At 39.5% G+C, this 20184-nt stretch overlaps 1 protein-coding gene across 2 annotated transcripts in view; it reads right to left on the bottom strand.

The window, feature by feature from the left end:
- Positions 1 to 3564: 3564 nt before the first annotated feature.
- LOC118390684 (gamma-aminobutyric acid receptor subunit beta-2-like) overlaps positions 3565 to 20184 on the bottom strand; it is a 114029-nt gene continuing 97409 nt past the window's right edge. Inside the window, exons 7-11 of one of the 2 annotated variants that reach the window (XR_008147315.1) lie at positions 16828 to 16980; positions 15400 to 15644; positions 13957 to 14097; positions 6769 to 10487; positions 3565 to 6690 (exon numbers count right to left, since the gene is read on the bottom strand). Coding sequence is in view for 1 of the 2 variants with exons in the window: in XM_052529472.1 (XP_052385432.1) it covers positions 10137 to 10487; positions 13957 to 14097; positions 15400 to 15644; positions 16828 to 16980 (890 nt within the window). In the remaining variant the exon portion in view is untranslated. Of the gene's footprint in view, positions 10488 to 13956; positions 14098 to 15399; positions 15645 to 16827; positions 16981 to 20184 lie in introns of both variants that reach the window. The other variant, XM_052529472.1, reaches the window with a different exon arrangement.

Below are 20184 nucleotides of genomic sequence, written 5' to 3'. Positions count from 1 at the left end.
AGCTCATATAATTAAAGATGGACTTTTATAACTAACTCTGACATGTGTGTGTGGTTTGCTCCCATGATTTGGTAAATAGAGGAAATTTCCACGACAAATGTGAACTCACATGTGCCTTAATAACAAATGTGGATGCCATCTGTAAATATGAATCAAATTGTTGAATTACAAGCCTAGCTGGTTTAGCCACAGAAAAAGACTGGAACCTTCCCGCTAGCCATGATTGGCTGAGATAATGGATGGGCTGGACATGCCGAGAGATGAGTTCGGATTGGTTTGCTGTTAAACACGCTTCTGTCTATAACATGAGCTGGTCAGTATGTTTAGGTAATCCTTTCTAAAGGTTCTTTTTTGAAAGATATCACGTTGTAGAACTGCACAATGTTGCTCTCCACCGCCAGGTATGATAGCTAATGAGATGGAGAACAATCTGGTGTTTGATTGCATGTATGCAGAGGGAGTCAAAAAGAGAACACACAGAAGGCAATTGTATGTAATACCCGTCTCCCGATTACATCTTCAAATTAAGGGCAACCATGGCATCTGTGACAGGGAAGGAGAAGCATTCATCCATGTATACAGGTAAGAGTCTAGCTACCTACATTTTGTCAGAAAGTCATTTTCATTGCAAGTTAAAGCGTACTGTTAGCTAGCTAGCTAACGTAAAATGACTGGCTCGCTAGCTAACGTTATATGTATGATGTGTGTAGTAATTTTATTTGTATCTCAGAGCCATTTGCATTGCTAGTTATAGCCTAAAATTAGCTGATTTGCTAACATTGAAGCTGGTTGGTTTGCTACCTGCAGATTCATGCAGGGTAGTAACGTTATGAGTTTGGATTATCTATCTAGCTACATGTCTAAACAAAAGACTCCACTATGCAAGTAACCTTTTCATTGTACCGTGTACACTTTCTGTATCCTGTGCATGTGACAAATAAACTGTTCTTCACATCACCGTCTCTGGTAAACACACACAACATCAACTAAAATATAAATGTATTTGTCACATGCACAGGATACAGAAGGTGTACACGGTACAGTGAAATGGTTTCTTGCATAGTTGCAATATCAAAAACAGAAAGTGTCCAGATAAAAATATTTGATAATTATTAGATGCCACTTACCCGACGCACTAAATTGATGGGTGAAGGAAATGCTGTAATCACCCCACAGCCACATCTAGCTAAGTGGATGGGTCACTATTGTCTAGACATGTACACATTGTCATAGCTGTAGTATGAATCTGCAGGTAGCTGTCACGCCTTGGTCATTGTATTTTGTGTTTTTGTTATATGTTTGGGTAGGCCAGGGTGTGACATGGGTTTATATGTTGTGTTTCGTATTGGGGTTTGTATTAATTGGGATTGTGTATGATTAGGGGTGTGTCTAGTTAGGCTTGGCTGCCTGAAGCGATTCTCAATTGGAGTCAGGTGATTCTCGTTGTCTCGGATTGGGAACCGTATTTAGGTAGCCTGAGTTCGCGTTGTATTTTGTGGGTGTTTGTTCCTATCTCTGTGTTGTAGTCACCAGATAGGCTGTAATTAGTTTCACGTTTCGTTTGTTGTTTTCGTATTCAGTTATTTCATGTACCTTTTCATTCATTAAAGTCATGAGTAACCTACACGCTGCATTTCGGTCTGACTCTCTTCATTCAACAGACGAATGACGTTACAGTAGCTAAAGACCTAACCAACTAGGTTCAATGTTAGCTAACTAACATTAGGCTTTATCTAGCAATGCAAATGGATTTCTGATTCAAATAATATTACTACACAGATCATAACGTACACGCAATGTTAGCGAGCCAGCAAGCTAATGTTCGCGAGCTAACGACCAGTACGCTTTAACTTGGAATGAAAACGACTGTCTGACAGAATTTAAAACGTATAATATCTGAAAATGTATCTAGACTCTTACCTGTATACATGGATGCACACTTCATGGCAGACTGGAACCATTTAACTCCTGTGCAGAAAGTAGCCCATCACTTTTTCCAACTGATCTGTTGATAGCGCCTGCTAAATTCAGGGCATCAATGTTGTTGAGAAAAGTAGCAAAACTTTTGTAGTCCTTGATGGCTAACGATATATTTTTCAAAAACGGTGCAGTAGGACGGACTATCAACACATACTGAGCAGCTCACGTTATAGACAGAAGCATGCTACAAGGCAGACCAATCCAAACTCATCTCCCGGCATCATGGCTAGCTGGAAGGTCCCTGTCTTTTCCGTGGCTAAACAAACTAGACTCGTAATTCAACAATTTTACTTGTATTTATGGATGAAATACAAGTTTGTTATTAAAGCACATGAAGGTTCACCTTCCAGAATACTTTTTTGCCCAAAAACAACAAAAAAATATGTATTTTTTAAATGCCTCTCCTGTGAAGTAGTTACATGCGACATACTCCTAGTTTCCTGAAAAGAGTCACATACTGTATGTGTATAAACGTGTTAAATCTACATGTGGGGGTGTGGGCATCACCTCTCAAAATTATTCTAACGGTGTTCTATACCACTGATGAGAATGTGACATGGTGGCTGTTGCATCACATGTATAGTTACTTCACCCATTAGAAAGGAGGCTGAATGGGTTTGAGGTTTTTCATGTCGAAGGTTACCCTTCAGTTAGGTTTAAATGTACTGCCAGCACCGGTCTAGCCTTTTCATCACATTCTAACAAAATACTACCAAGTTCCCTTAGGCTTCCGGACCACTGCACCTTCTAGTTCTTCCTGAAAAGTACATACACTCTGTGACTACATATTTTTTTCCATCAGACTGAAATGCTTTCCCCCATTTTCATTAGACATGAATGGGTTCTGTGAGGGATTTCTGGTTCACAAGCTGGGATAGAGCATGTGGATGTAATAATGTAGTTCCCCTGATCAAGCCCTGGAAAAAAACAAACAGTGTTACTTTTCCATGTCTGTGTCTGCTTGTCAATCACTTTCATCAAGTTCGGTTTGAGATGTATCAAATATGTGTTTCTATTGGGAGGTAATTTGGAATTCAAGCAATAACATGATTGGTTTATTGGTTCTGTATGTTTCCAGTCATTGGGGAACATGTGCAGGTTTTGATCCGTTAAGTGTTTTCAGATAAACATAAATCACACACATCATCAAACTGCTTCTATCGCTCCAATGAATAGGAAGTAACACAAGGTGTTACAATATGGCTTCAAACCGTTCGCTTGGGGACACCAAACAAAGCTCTACTGGCTCTGATGAACATCTGGTTTTACAGATGCATCCAAATATAGCTGGCATGTATATTTCTATACTTAAAGCAAATTGTGCATACTTTTCTTTCACAGTACAGAGTCAACCAATACTCAATTACATAAACTAACATTATTATGGCAGCGGACAAGTACTGTAATTCATACTATGCTCTATCCAGTTTATCTTGAATGGCCTATGTATTGTCATTAGATGTGAGTTACGAGTAAGGTTAGTGACCTGGACAGGCTGGTACTACTACTGATAGGACTAAAGTCAGAGTTTTATTTAGTTACATCTGAAAACACGAATAAGTGCTCAATTGTAACAAAACCACATTCAGTAATTATATTGTTTATTCATAATGGCATTATTTCAAATTCAAGAACCACACATTAGTCAACAGTTGTTCATATTTACACGCAGAGATTGGCTGCAATATATTTATAAATGTGTATACATATATATCATTTCTTTATAAGATTGTATTTGTTTTTTATAGAAAATATCATTCATCACACAAATTGTTCACTGTCAACATGTTGCCATGACGCTTTTCTTCAACTCTTATGAATTTAGCCAGTGAGGTGGTTTGTATAGAAGTCATCCACTCCACCCAGTTCGTAAGGGAAAACAGAGAAAAGGTAACAAGGTACCACTCATATTGGATTTTAAACGATCCATTCTTAAATAAGAAAGTTACAAAAACAATTAAAGTTCACAAGAAGACAAAAAAACACTATTCATATTTCTACAGGTAGGAATGTGAGGTGAAAACACTACACTTTGAATACTGATATTAAGCTTTGATTCCAAACTATCCACATGCCTGCAGCTGCATCTATACAGAGGCTGAGTATGTTTCGACGTAACGTATCTGTTAAAGGGTGCACTGTTAGAAAACAAAGTGCTATCCAGAACCTTAAAGAGTTCTTCGGCTGTCTCCATAGGAGAACCCTTTGAAGAATCCTTTATGGTTGCAGGTAGATCCTTTTTGGTTCCAGGTAGAAACCTTTTGGGTTCCATGTAGAACCTTTAGGGGTTCTATATTAAAAACCCTTTCTACAGGGGGTTCTACCTGGAACCCAAAAGGGTTATCCAATGGGGGCAATCATAGAACCCATTTGGAACCCTTTTTCCTAAGAGTGTGTGTGTGGTGGAGGCAGGTAAAGAACAAAAGGTAGGAATCTCACAGACAGTAAAATGATAAAGGTATGGATAGTGGTTTTACAGGGTTTCAAATAAAGCTTTTCCATCAAACAATCAAGTGGAAAACCTGAACATCTATGTAGGCCTATGTAATGGAGTGAGAACACTGTGCATTTACCCTCATTTCTCTTTATGCATGTATGCATGACTAAATTGTGCTATACCATATAACATAACTTCATACAGAATGTAACAAAATAGGAAACTATATAATGATGCAGCAGATTGATAGACTGATGGACAGAAGCTGAATTCTATATTAATGGATGAATAACAGGAAAATGATCAGAAGCCTACAGAGAAGACAAATAAACATCATAGAGTAGTCCCAACAGCAGTGGCAATAAACATGTGAATTCATAGATTCTGAACTATATACAATATTTATTGACATTTTTTTTTCTCCACAGGTTTTCTTGTATTAAAAACACATTATTCATAGCTTCATAGATTTCAGTATAGCTTGTGTTCTGGAGGTGCTCTTTGTGAAGAAGAGGGAGGGGTTGCTGCTCTCTGATGTGACACTAGAGGGACTGCCCAGGGCAGGGCAGGATGCTAAGGCTTCATCTGTGAGTGTGTGCCAACATACACTGTCACCAAGATGGTTCATTCAAAGGAATCTTTTTATAGGACTATAGAAATATAAAAATATATGAAACAAAAACTGCTGTGAGGTACAAACACATTTTTCAAAGTGAAGCCATTTTATGAAGCCAATATTTTGCCAGTTACAGATGTGCTTTTAAAACATCCCAATGGCTGACATACGTACAAGCTCTCACACGCAAACACACACATACATATGATACACTGCAAATATAGAAATCAACAAACAGTTGTATTGTAGCATCACTGGGTAGATGAATACTTCTCTGTAACATTTCAGTAGCGAACTGGTTAGTTGTGCGAACCTGAGATGGGTGACTTAACGCTAGCTATTAGAGTCCCGTTAAGCTCCTTTATATTTGACCTGTGTGTGTGTGTGTGTATGTGTGTGCATGCATGCAGGTTTATGTGTGTGTGGGTGTGTGTGTGCATGCAGGTTTATGTGTGTGTGTGTGCATGCAGGTTTATGTGTGTGTGTGTGTGAATGCAGGTTTATGTGTGAGTGTGTGTGTGTGTGTGCATGCAGGTTTATGTGTGTGTGTGTGTGTGTGTGTGTGTGTGTGTGTGTGTGTGTGTGTGTGTGTGTGTGTGTGTGTGTGTGTGTGTGTGTGTGTGTGTGTGTGTGTGTGTGTGTGTGTGTGTGTGTGTGTGTGTGTGTGTGTGTGTGTGTGTGTGTGCACATGTATGTGTATCTTTCCAATCAGTGGAACTAGAAATGCTTATACTCCTGCTTACATGTCTCAGCTACCTCAGGCATGTGCTGCAAAATTACATCAACTACATTCTTGCCTTTGATAATACTTGACAATTTGGCAAAAACTGAAGACATTCTGAGTTGAGTCATTAAAACACAATGAAAACAATTGTTTGTTTTACTAAGTGATCGAGTGGTACTCTTCAAAATATTTACATTATCGTTGTCATATCAGCTGAAACCATTAAATTGCTTTGCATTCGTCTTGAAAATTGATTTTAGTCTTCTATTTACAGGAATATCAGGCTCCAATTGATGTTTACTAACAATATATTATATGCACACCTAGAAACAGGTTTTTGAACACAGCCCAACCCCAAACCCTGTGAAAAATCGTACAACACCGATATCAAGACATTTCTGTAGATCAATGTATGTATTAATCATATTCAAGCTTCTACAAATGTACATGTAGATGATCTGGTAACATCTTAAAATAGAGTGAGTGAACATTAAACAAAATGTAATATAGGGCCATATGAGTATATGTAAATAAATTACACAAACACAATATTGTAATGATACATGAAAAATGAGTGAAAAGTAAAAAATAGCCCATATAACCAAATCATTATATAGATATAGATTAGGTTAAATAACCATATTTAGTATGCATGGTTAATAAGGGTGTATTCAATCAAACCTTTACCGCAGAAAACCACATGGGTGGTAAAATCACTTAGGTCATGTCTTGTAAAAATGCACCCTATCCTTACTCTTTGCCAGAAAATGTATGTTAAAAAAATGTATCATGTTTTTCTGCTGTGCGGGTTTGACTGAATTCCAGCCGTAGTCTCATGTTTATCCTGTATCACTCATCAACTTTATAATCATTCTCTTAATAATAAGTAGCTGAATTTCTATCCCCACTTCAAACCATAATAGAATGTTAACACTACACACACACACACACACACACACACACACACACACACACACACACACACACACACACACACACACACACACACACACACACACACACACACACACACACACACACACACACACACACTCACACACACAAAATCCTAAACGAACCCTTTACTTTCAACCATTACGTGGTCATCCTTATACTGTACATTTAAATGATGTTCATCACGTCACAACAAGAGTGTGATGGCTACCTTTGTTTGGATTGTGTAAAAGTAAGCGTCAGAAGACTTCATCAAAAGCACCAAAAAAGAGAAGGAAGTGGACTTTTGTCCATTGATATTATTGAGAAAAGAACATGCAGATGTAAAGAAGCGAGAAGAAAAAATGCAATACGAATTGTTTTGGGGTGAATACCACGTATGTTGAAAACATACAATACAAATTGTTTTGGGGTGAATAACACGTATGTTGAAAACATACAATACAAATTGTTTTGGGGTGAATAACACGTATGTTGAAAACATACAATACAAATTGTTTTTGGGTGAATAACACGTATGTTGAAAAAATGCAATACGAATTGTTTTGGGGTGAATATCACGTATGTTGAAAACATGCAATGAGAATTGTTTTGGGGTGAATACCACGTATGTTGAAAACATGCAATACGAATTGTTTTTGGGTGAATACCACGTATGTTGAAAACATGCAATACGAATTGTTTTGGGGTGAATACCACGTATGTTGAAAACATGCAATACAAATTGTTTTGGGGTGAATACCACGTATGTTGAAAACATGCAATACGAATTGTTTTGGGGTGAATACCACGTATGTTGAAAACATGCAATACGAATTGTTTTGGGGTGAATACCACGTATGTTGAAAACATGCAATTGCACTTGAGGTGATGTCACAACATCTGCATGTAATGATAATTCATATGTTCATGGGGTCATTTTCTATATTTAATTGTTACCGATCATCTAAGGGAGTCACCAAACACTAAAATGATCAGAAATCACGAATAAATCATTTATAATATTTGTGCAGTTATCGCTGTGTGTGTTTCCATAAATTTTCAAGAAACATAGGAGATAAATTGTAATGTTCTAGTCTCTCTCTTCTAACTATATCTCTGTTTTGAGGGAGCAGTCTCAAGAGCACCAAGAAGTGTTGCACCACCTACTATACAGACACTATGGCTTTTGGATCTGTTTGTATGCAAAAATGTTGTTTTACAAAGTCAGTGGTCAAACATGGTACACGCAACAGTTGTACGATGTACTACTGTGTGTTTCCGTATCCAAAATGTTTATGACGTTTCTTAATTTCCATTGAATGCTAACTCTACTATTGGCAGTGTTGCCATAAGGTGATCCTTCATGGAGTATTACTAATAAGGTAAACAACCAGACAGGAAAGGAGTATTATTACAGTATACGTATAGTAATCATTTGGCAGGAAAGGAGTATTATTACAGTATACTTATAGTACTCATTTGGCAGGAAAGTAGAGTAATGGAATGCATTGACATGAAATTAGTATTATTACAGTATACTTATAGTAATCATTTGGCAGGAAAGGAATATTATTACAGTATACTTATAGTAATCATTTGGCAGGAAAGTAGAGTAAAAATGCATTATCAGGAAATTAGTATTATTACAGTATACGTATAGTAATCATTTGGCAGGAAATTAGTATTATTACAGTATACTTATAGTACTCATTTGGCAGGAAAGTAGAGTAATGGAATGCATTGACAGGAAATGAGTATTATTACAGTATACTTATAGTAATCATTTGGAAGGAAAGTAGAGAAACTTAATGAACTGAGAAATAAACATATTATCTTAAGACGACAGTCCATTTTCAATTGGGATTTGGAGCAGCATTGTGCTTTCGTGCATTGTGGTTTCTCTTGCCAGCTTGCAGAGCAGCCTTTTCTCTCTATCATACACTCTTTGTTTTGTATAGTTACTGTCAACACCTGGATATTTGATAAAGAAATGGCAGTAATGACAGTGTATAATTTAAGAAGGTGGAGCTGCTCAAAACCTTTGTTTTCAAAAACCTTCCAACTTCCTGAAGATAATTATACCATGGACAAATTCTGGATGGATCCTCGCTGGAACTGTGATAGATATCATTACTTTTTAAATAATAATATACAAGAAATATTTACACATCATGGTGATAGGAAAGATTGTCTTTTGATGCATCATGAAATGCCTATCATAGAATCCTTAACTGCTGGCTCAATTCATTAGGAATAGGAATTACAAGATGCCATCTGATGTTTCTTAACAAACTAGAGCCAATGTTTGTTTCTGTATATCCATGTGAAGAACAATTATGAGCAAATACATCATATTATCCTGTAATCTTCCGGATATGTGAACAAAGGACCGAAATGGACAAAGGACAATTTTTCAGAGACACGTTTGTGTATTTTTCTTCAATTGATCTTCTACATGATCTATCACTGTATCACTGACTCTTAAACTGCTTTGAAGACTAATGCAACATTCTCTTTCTCCATTTCTTTCTCGGTTTCTTTTTTTTGCAATATATTCAACTTCTACATTTCAAGTTAATATTCTGTACCTTTTCTGAATGAATACTTTAAGAAAACAACATCAAATCATGAATCAAAGGCTTTGTGATGCATTTATCTGTTAGCTATGCTACAGCATTCAATGTCAACGGCCGATAAACTTTACTTTCTAGTTTCTTCTGTCAAGGTTAGGAATGATGTTTGTTTCTGTTGTCTAAAATAGTATCTACTACACTATCAAACACTTTCATAGAATTGAAATAATGCTTCAAAATAAATAATATGATTTATCAACTATATCAAGGTAGAAAAGGTTGGTTAATCGTAAAACCCTTTTACTATGACATAATATATTAATACTATGAAAACGTGAAACTTCACAATATAAAGACAAAATAAATTCTAGGATAAATAACATTACATCTTTGAAGTAATGAGTCTTAGAAAATATTGACCTGAACATGCTTGTAACTGTTTTAAGGAGTGTCTTTGTGGTCTGAGATATTTAAAAATCAATATATCATTAATATTTCTAACTATGTTTTGGCAACAAATTAGATAGATAGATATATATAAAGATTTTAAAATGTAAAAACATACAAATATATGCAAAGAAACGTTTAAAAATGATAAAATACTAAATTCACTAAATATTGTACTTGTAAAATTATAAACAAAAACTCTGGTACAGGCACCATACAGTATATGTTCTGAATTTCTCTCTCTCTCCTCTAAGGTTTTCATGTGTTAGCCAGCAATTAAGGTGTTCCAAGGTAAAATGGAGTCAGTCCTGATTTTGTTTTAGTAATTCAGTCTTGTGTTGCAAGAACAAACAGCAAAATGATAACTATTCAGAGAAAAACTAGCTTTGTTGTTTGTTTAGTTCTGCCCTTGCTGAAGTCCATTTAGTTGACGTAGTAGAGCCAATAGATTATGTTGAACAAAGAAAAGACAGTGGGGAAGATCATTCTCGACCACTTGTCGATAGAGTTTACATCAGTCAAATCGGGAATGTTGATCTTCAGCTGTGAAGCATGCCTCCGTAGCCGGTTCTTCTTCTGAGGCATGTGGCGCTCCAGGGTGTTGCGTCCAAAGTTGTGCCTGGCCTGCAGCCCTGCTTTGCGGTACTGCAGGGTGGAGCTGTCATAAGTCAACATGGTGCTCCTGGGGTCACTGAGACCAAGGGTCAGCTCCGATGCTCCCATCTCATTCTTAATTTCTATAGTGCCCAGTAGAATATTTTCATGCGGGTCCATCTACAAGGTGAGAATTTAAATGCATTATTAGTTATGCTACATGTAATGGATGGACAACTTAACGCTTAATGTCTCCACTATCCATACCAAGACATCACTCTTAAAGAGATTATTCTGTACTTTTGTATACTTTTTTAGCCAGTAGTTCTGAAAGGTGCACAATGTCATAGCTCTCTCTCTCTCAACCAATGAACTTGAATTGCTAGGGGGCTGGCCCACGTGGGGGAACTGTAGGGAAAATGGTGCAAAAAAAACAGTCGTTTTCAAACTAGGGATTTCATGGCTAATTGAGGTAAGACAGTAATTCTGTTCATAGATTATACATGTATGAACTACTCATTGACACATCTAGCCCAAAGCGGGCGGTTAAAAAAATACTTAGTATCCGCCAAAGTTGTCTTTTTGTAAGAGCCCCTGAAGTCAATTCATGTTAAATCTGGGATGACTTACTGTATTTGTTCTAGAAAACAACTCATTTAGCTTTACTCACCCTGTCCTAACCATTACCCCATACATCTTAAAATTACAAATGAATATCAATGGAATATGTCTTAAGTTTATACCCTAGAAAGGAATTCAGTGACTTTGCAAAAATATTGATAAAATAACCATCATAGAAAACTGACAGGGAAAACAACATATCATATTTATATTGTAGTATTAACACAGTTTATAATTCAAGTACTAATTGTCTTTTAACATAAATATTTTCAGAATGTGGGATGGCATGCAAACAAAACTTGAAAAAACAGATAAACCCATGTTTATGTGGGTAAAAGGGAGCTGTGGGTCCCTAGAATGTGTAAGGCATACTATACTTAATGATTTGCAGTGACTTATACTCACTGACAATGTTGAGTTGAATGAGCAAAATAGCAGGCACAATTGTTAAATCTAGAATTGGATGACTAAAAAAACGGATATAACACAAAGTGTAAACAAAGATGGCGATAACAGATGATAACAACACCAGTGTTGGTCTAAACGATAATGTATGGTAGAGAGGGGAGGATAGAGAGGGTAAGGTGACTTTATAATCATTCTCAGTGTGAACACAGAACCAACAATAGGGTGATCTTACAGATGTAGGATCTTAATGTGTGCCAGTTTGCTACAGTAGAAAAAGTATCCTGCAGCAACAGGAAATGTGAATTATAATTTACGTTCATGTTTGTAGGGGTTGATACATTTTTCAGATGGAAAATAACGTGTGAAATTTCAAAGTGAAAATAACAATTTCAGGAGCCTTTTTAAACCTCAAACACACTACAAGTTTAACATTTCCTGGAAAATTATCCTGCAACAGGGTGATCAAACTAAGATTCTACATCTGTATTACAACCTAATCATCCATATCATAATATTCCAGCAATTAATAACACACTAACCAGGTTTCCATCCAATGTTTTTATGCGAGTACGTAAGATAAAAAATATCACGAAAGGCCTGATGGAAAGAGAACATTTACAAATGTCGACAAAACAACATATGCTAGGTAAGGTGGGATCTTTTTGTTTCTGTAAAATTTGTTTCTGTCTTATTCTGGTGACATGATCATCGATGCTTGGCTGCCGTTTGACAAATAAACATAATATCGTTCTTTTGTCCATAATATCTCATCATGTAGTGTAGGCTATACATGCACTCTATCTGCGAGCTGTTGGCAAGAGCACACGTGCAAATACCAGAGTCGCTATATATACAGTATATACAGTGGGGAGAACAAGTGTTTGATACACTGCCGATTTTGCAGGTTTTCCTACTTACAAAGCATGTAGAGGTCTGTAATTTTTTTTATCATAGGTACACTTCAACTGTGAGAGGCTGAATCTAAAACAAAAATACAGAAAATCACATTGTATGATTTTTACATAATTCATTTGCATTTTATTGCATGACATAAGTATTTGATCACCTACCAACCAGTAAGAATTCTGGCTGTCACAGACCTGTTAGTTTTTTTTAAGAAGCACTCCTGTTCTCCACTCACTACCTGTATTAACTGCACCTGTTTGAACTCGTTACCTGTATAAAAGACACCTGTCCACACACTCAATGAAACAGACTCCAACCTCTCCACAATGGCCAAGACCAGAAAGCTGTGTAAGGACATCAGGGATAAAATTGTAGACCTGCACAAGGCTGGGATGGACTACAGGACAATAGGCAAGCAGCTTGGTGAAAAGGCAACTGTTGGCGCAATTATTCGAAAATGGAAGAAGTTCAAGATGACGGTCAATCACCCTCGGTCTGGGGCTCCATGCAAGATCTCACCTCGTGGGGCATCAATGATCATGAGGAAGGTGAGGGATCAGCCCAGGACTATGCGGCAGGACTATACGGCAGGACCTGGTCAATGACCTGAAGAGAGCTGGGACCACAGTCTCAAAGAGAACCATAAGTAACACACTACGCCAGCGCATGTCCAGGCCCGTCTGAAGTTTGCCAATGACCATCTGGATGATCCAGGAGGAATGGGAGAAGGTCATGTGGTCTGATGAGACAAAAATAGAGCTTTTTGGTCTAAACTCCACTCGCCGTGTTTGGAGGAAGAAGAAGGATGAGTACAACCCCAAGAACACCATCCCAACTGTGAAGCATGGAGGTGGAAGCATCATTCTTTGGGGATGCTTTTCTGCAAAGGGGACAGGACGACTGCACCGTATTGAGGGGAGGATGGATGGGGCCATGTATCGCGAGACCTCCTTCCCTCAGTAAGAGCATTGAAGATGGGTCGTGGCTGGGTCTTCCAGCATGACAAGGACCCGAAACACACAGCCAGGGCAACTAAGGAGTGGCTCCGTCAGAAGCATCTCAAGGTCCTGGATTGGCCTAGCCAGTCTCCAGACCTGAACCCAATAGAAAATCTTTGGACGGAGCTGAAAGTCCATATTGCCCAGCGACAGCCCCGAAAACTGAAGGATCTGGAGAAGGTCTGTATGGAGGAGTGGGCCAAAATAAATAATAATATATCACACATTTGTTAGTGAGAAAACTATCAGTACAGTTGAAAAACCGATATAAACCCATTTAACTTGTATCTTCTATTAAACCTTTTATCTGTAAACAAGTACATTTAATGCAAATACATCTCTGGTGGGAAAATGTTGTTTTTATGCAGATGTGAGAATATTCGCATGAAAATCTGTCACCAATTGGATGGAAACATAGCTACTGAAACGTATAATGTATTCACCAAAACGGGAAACTATCCCTCGCTGTTATTTGCTAGATGTTACCATATAGAGCACTGCAGATATGTACATAACATTTACATTTGTTTAGAATGAGCAATCCAGTGTCTAAAAGTGGAGTTCAGGGATAAGGGGAGGACGATGATGATGATAATGATGATGGTGATGGAAACTCTAGGTACAATTTAATCAAACTATATAACGGACTCTAGTTGTGTTGTAAATATGTATTGCGTTGTACTGTAAGTTGTCACTCTCAGTTGTTAATCCAGTACCTTATTCTTTTCCTCGCCGAGTCCTATCGCTGCATCGTCCACAAAGATTGGTTCCCACATCGAGTCATGAGCGTCAATATCCCTCTGTTTCATTCTGGCATACAGAGTATCGTCTCTCTGAACTACATTTCCCACCAACCACTGCAAGCATAAAAAATAATTATGCTCACTTGAGTCAGCTGCCGGGAGAGGCAACACAAAATAGACAATGATGTTTTAGGTAACCATAGTCAGAGAGGCAGTTGCTGTAACTCTTTTTTTAAACTCTGAGTGTGTCTTTTACTCACAGTTGAATACAACAATAAACTACTATTCATCTCTTTATTTAAATGAAATCCACAACATCCAAATCTCTATCCAAAGCAAGTTTTCTGTTGTATTGAGTCAACCTGAAAACAGACCCTGATACACCGTGTGTTCATTGAGTTGACCCAGTTACCATGTAGATTAGAGAAAAGCTTTTGAAATTCTCCATCCCATTTCAGTACATTACAAAACAGGTCAATGTAATAGGAAGAATACACATCACATTATTCTTCACTTCACATCTCTCTAGGCTCTCCCAAGGGTTCGAAAGGCTTCCTGGCCTTTCATTCCATTTCATTTGGACAAAAGAACACAGTGACAGATGTGCTCTGTCTGCCTGTGCTTCAGATGGCAAAGCTCCTTATTTGGATTTCTCACAGGACTGATGTAGGCTCATGAAGGCTTGTTCTCCTTGACGGTAAGGCAGAGTAGCATTAATCCAACCCCCCATTTGAAGTGGTGAAACTATTCCCCATCATGATTACCTTGCTTGTCTTCACAATCAGTGCTTTCAATAATTAAATTCACTTTCATAAAGTGAAGACGAAAAAGAGAAAACATCAAATTCATATAAGCTGAAGAGTCAAGTCATGGCACTACTTTCATCTGAAAATGTTGGCGTTAAAATGAATGTGTGTGTGTGTTCACAGTGAAATAGTGAAGTTAAGAAAACAGACGGGACAGGAACAACTAGTACAGTGCTTCACGATACAGGAAAGACTACACGTGTAATTATTATACCGTTTGTGAATATTTAGTCATTCTATCAAGTATGTAGTCATTTTTTCTAAATGCGCACAAAGATGATTCACTACTTAGAGCAGGGCTCTCCAACCCTGTTCCTGGAGAGCTACCATCCTGTGGGTTTTCACTCCAACCCTGTTCCTGGAGAGCTACCATCCTGTAGGTTTTCAAACTACAGTTGTAACTAACCTGATTCAGCTTACCAAACAGCTAATTAATGAATCAGGTGTGCTAGATTAGGGTTGGAGCAAAAACCTACATGACGGTAGCTCTTCAGGAATAGGGATAGAGAGGCCTGACCTAACTTGTACCATCTATCCAGTGGGCTACTCTTTAAAATACTGGGTATTCTGTACAGGAAAATGCTGTGTAGGTGCCTGGTGTCCACTGTACCTTGTTTGGATCCATTCTCATTTTCTCATTGTTGGCGACAGCTTCTTTCTCAGCCGCTCTCTTCTGGCGCTGGGGTCCTCTGCCGAAGAAGATGTAGTTGACCAAGGCGTACTCTAGCAGGGCCAGGAAGACGAATACGAAGCAACCCATAAGATACATGTCAATGGCCTTGACGTAGGGGATCTTGGGAAGGGTCTCCCGCAGGTGAGTGTTGATGGTGGTCATGGTCAGCACAGTGGTGATTCCTGGGAAAATAACCTGCCCATCATCACCATCACAGATCATCACAGGAGACCAACAATCCACCTCATTAGCAGAGGACTCCCACAGAGAGAGAAATTCAACCTTGACCTTAGATCTGAGTAGGCTGCTGTGACTGACAAGAAAGCCCCTGCTGGCTTTCATTACCATTTCTGTTCAATGAGTCGTGACAGTCAAATTGGAGGTCAACTCACTGTTAAAAGGGACTTTTTTTTTTTTTGTCGAAGCTTACTAATGTCTTGTTTCAACTCTTTTAATATGACACAGATTATTCTTGCTTCTTTTGGCATTGAGTTTGCATGCATTCTGTAAATGACATTCTTCATTGTCCACCTCTGATTCTGATATAAACTAAGCATTGCATCCATACACAATTGCAATGCACCTCCTACAGCTGTATTTGTTGTAGAGTTAGTGTCTATAATGCCTGAAAGCAGGACAGGGTCAAACGATTCATAAACAGAGGTCTGATCTGGGTTGACCCTGTAACTCCCTGTCCAGCCGACTCCATGATTAAGCATTACTTCTGGTTTTCATTAAATCCCGCACATGCTTCCCTCTTGGATAAATAAATGCAGGCCAGTCTCCAATCAGGGAGAGTACTGCTCTTGTCGAGGGTGCAAGCCAGAGGGAGGGGTGAGAGAGAGGGGATCTTCCTACATCCCACGCACCACAGACCTCATGGTCTAGACTTACGTAATGAAGGGTGACAGCGAGAAAATGTTGACTTCCAAAAAAAGGGGAACAAAAAACGCAGAGGCACTCAAATCAAAGTGGAAACAAATCACTTCAGTCATCCATCACTCTCCTTCAGGAAGCGTCTCGGTTGTTGTGTTCTGCAATGCTGCTACATCAAGCCTTTTTCTCCATTGTCGTTGGTAAAAAGCTAAAGTGAAACTCCAACATAAAAACAAACAAATATTTTTTCTCCTTCCTGAATTCAAGCGAATATAGTTTGGCAATGTAAGGTGAGACTATTATAGATTAGATTCAAAACCAATATAGATATTTTTTTTTAAAGACACAGCACAACATCCTATATTTTTATGACATAGTGTTACACTATGGATTCCTGCTAAGGAAACCATGCCTCAAACTGTTGCTTTGGCTAAGGTTCTCATTAGCTTAGTTGGTCACATGACAAATCCATGACACACAAGTCCCTACCCAAAGCCACTCTGGCAGCAGAAGCGTCATAGTTGATCCAGAAGGAGACCCAGGAAAGGATGGTGATCAGGATAGAGGGCATGTAGGTCTGCAGGATGAAGTAGCCAATGTTCCTCTTCAGCTTGAAGCTGAGGGAGAGTCGGGGGTAGGATCCTACAGGGAGAAAGATCAACATATAGACGTTGTTAACGTAAGATGACACAAGATTAACATACCTGACATACAGGTGGTGTGTCTGCTGGGCTTGTTGCAGAATAACTTTCTATTGATTTCACATTGCTTTACGTTTGCCTCCAGAGGCTATCACTACAGTATATAGTTGACAACCTACAGTATGCCTGACAAAGGCTGCCTGAAGGGTCCCACTCCCTGTTGAGGCTGATCCAAAACATCGCCGGCGGGGAGAAGAGATACCCGGAGTGGACTTCTAGTCCGACTCAGGAGGCGCACACACCACCCACCACTTCCGAGTATATTACTCGCTAATGTTCAGTCTCTAGATAATAAAGTTCATTAGCTGAGGGTGAGGATTACCTTCCAGAGAGACATCAAAGATTGTAACAAACTGTTTCACAGAAACATGGCTCTCTCAGGATATACTGTCCATACAGCATACAGCCCGTTTGGTTCTCGGGTTCATTGCACAGACAGGAATAAATATCTCTCCGGGAAGAACAAGGGCGGGGGTGCATGTTTCATGATTAACTACTCATGGTTTGATTGTGATAACATACAGGAACTCAAGTACTTTTGTTCACCCGACCAAGAACACCTCACAATCAAATGGCGACCGTATTACCGCCCAAGATAATTGTCTTTGGTTATAGACACAGCCGTGTATATTCCCCCTCAAGCTGATACCACAACAGCCCTCAAAGAACTTCACTGGACTTTATGCAAACTGGAAACCACACATCCTGAGGCCGCATTAATTGTAGCTGGGGATTTTAACAAAGCATATTTGATGAAAACTCTGCCGAAGTTCTATCAACACCTCAACTGTAGTACCCGCACTGCTAAAACACTCGACCACAGCTACTCCAACTTCCGGGATGCCTACAAGGCCCTCCCCCGCCCTCCATTCAGCAAATCTCCATTTTGCTCCTCCCTTCCTATAGGCAGAAATTGAAACAGGAAGTACCCGTGCTAAGGACTATTCAATGCTGGTCTGACCAACTGGAATCCACGCTTCAAGATTGTTTTTACCCGGACTGGGATATGTTCCGGGTAGCCCCCGAGAATAACATTGACGAATATACTGATATGGTAACTGAGTTAATAAGAAAGTGTATAGGAGATGTTGTACCCACTGTGACTATTAAAACCTACCCTAACCAGAAACCGTGGATAGATGGCGAACCACCCCATTTAACCATGGCAAGGTGACTGGGAATATGGCAGAATACGTACAGTGTAGTTATTCTCTCAGTAAGACAATCATACAGGCAAAACGTCTGTATAGAGACAAAGTGAAGTCGCAATTCCATGGCTCAGACATGAGACGTATGTGGCAGGGTCTACAGACAATCATGGACTACAAAAGGAAAACCAGCCAAGTCGCAAACCCCAACGTCTTGCTTCCAGACAAGCTAAAATCCGTCTTCGCCCGCTTTGCGGATAACACCGTGCCATCGACGCGGCCTGCTACCATGACGGTGGGCTCTACTTATCCATAGCCGACGTGAGTAAGACATTTAAGCCAGTTAACCCTGCCGGCCCAGACGGCATCTCCAGCCACGTCCTCAGTACATGCGCAGACCAGCTGGCTGGTGTGTTTACGGACACATTCAATCTATCCCTATCCAAGTCCGCTGTCCCCACATGCTTCAAGATGACCACCATTGTTCCTGTACCCAAGAAAGCAAAGGTAACTGAACTAAATGACTATCACCCCGTAGCACTCACTTCTGTCATCATGAAGTGCTTTAAGAGGCTGGTAAAGGATCATATCACCTCTACCTTACCAGACACCCTAGACCCACTTCAATTTGCTTACTGCCCCAATAGATCCACAGACGATACAATCACCATTGCACTGCACACTGCCCTATCCCATTTGGACAAGAGGAATACCTATGTAAGAATGCTGTTCATTGACTATAGCTCGGCATTCAATACCATAGTACCCTCCAAAGTAGGAAACAACACCTCTACTTCGCTGATCCTCAACACTGGGGACCCACAAGGGTGCGTGCTCAGCCCCCTTCTGTACTCCCTGTTCACCCATGACACCTCCAACTCAATCATCAAGTTTGCAGATGACACAAAAGTAGTAGGCTTGATTACCAACAACAACAAGACAGCCTACAGGGAGAAGGTGAGGACTCAGAGAATGGTGCCAGGACAATAAGCTCTCACTCAACAAAACAAAGTAGATGATTGTGGACTTCAGTAAACAGCAGAGGGAGCACCCCCATATCCACATCCACGGGACCACAGTGGAGAAGGTGGAAAGCTTCATGTTCCTCAGCGTACACATCACTGACAAACATACAGTGTGGTGAAGAAGGCGCAACAGCGCCTTTTCAACCTCAGGAGGCTGAAGAAATTTGGCTTGGCACCTAAAACCTATACAAACTTTTACAGATGCACAATTGAGAGCATCCTGTCGGGCTATATCACCGCCTGGTACGGCAACTGCACCGCCCGCAACCGCAGGGCTCTCCAGAGGGGGGTGCGGTCTGCCCAACTCATCACAAACTACAAACTACCTGGCAAACTACCTGCCCTCCAGGACACCTACAGATCAAATCAAATCAAATGTATTTATATAGCCCTTCTTACATCAGCTGATATATAAGTGCTGTACAGAAACCCAGCCTAAAACCCCAAACAGAAAGCAATACAGGTGTAGAAGCATGGTGGCTAGGAAAAACTCCCTAGAAAGGCCAAAACCTAGGAAGAAACCTAGAGAGGAACCAGGCTATGAGGGGATGGCCAGTCCTCTTCTGGCTGTGCCGGGTGGAGATTAACAGAACAGGCCAAGATGTTCAAATGTTCATAAATGACCAGCATGGTCAAATAATAATAATCACAGTAGTTGTAGTAGTAGTAGTACTACCAGTAGTAGTAGTACAGCACCCGATGTCACAGGAAGAACAACAACCACCCGAGCCACTGCCTGTTCACCCCGCTATCATCCAGCATACGAGGTCAGTACAGGTTCATCAAAGCTGCAACCGAGAGGCAGGAAAAAAGCTTCTATCTCAAGGCCATCAGACTGTTAAATAGCCATCACTAGCACATTAGAGGCTGTTGCCTATATACACAGACTTGAAGTCACTGGACACTAAATAAATGGAACATTAGTCACTTTAATAATGTTTACATATTTTGCATTACTGATCTCATTTGTAT

This window comes from Oncorhynchus keta, chromosome 11 (assembly GCF_023373465.1).
Source record: "Oncorhynchus keta strain PuntledgeMale-10-30-2019 chromosome 11, Oket_V2, whole genome shotgun sequence".
NCBI lineage: Eukaryota > Metazoa > Chordata > Actinopteri > Salmoniformes > Salmonidae > Oncorhynchus > Oncorhynchus keta.
Note: the sequence above shows the minus strand (reverse complement) of the source record. Positions and strands in the feature narration are given on the sequence as shown.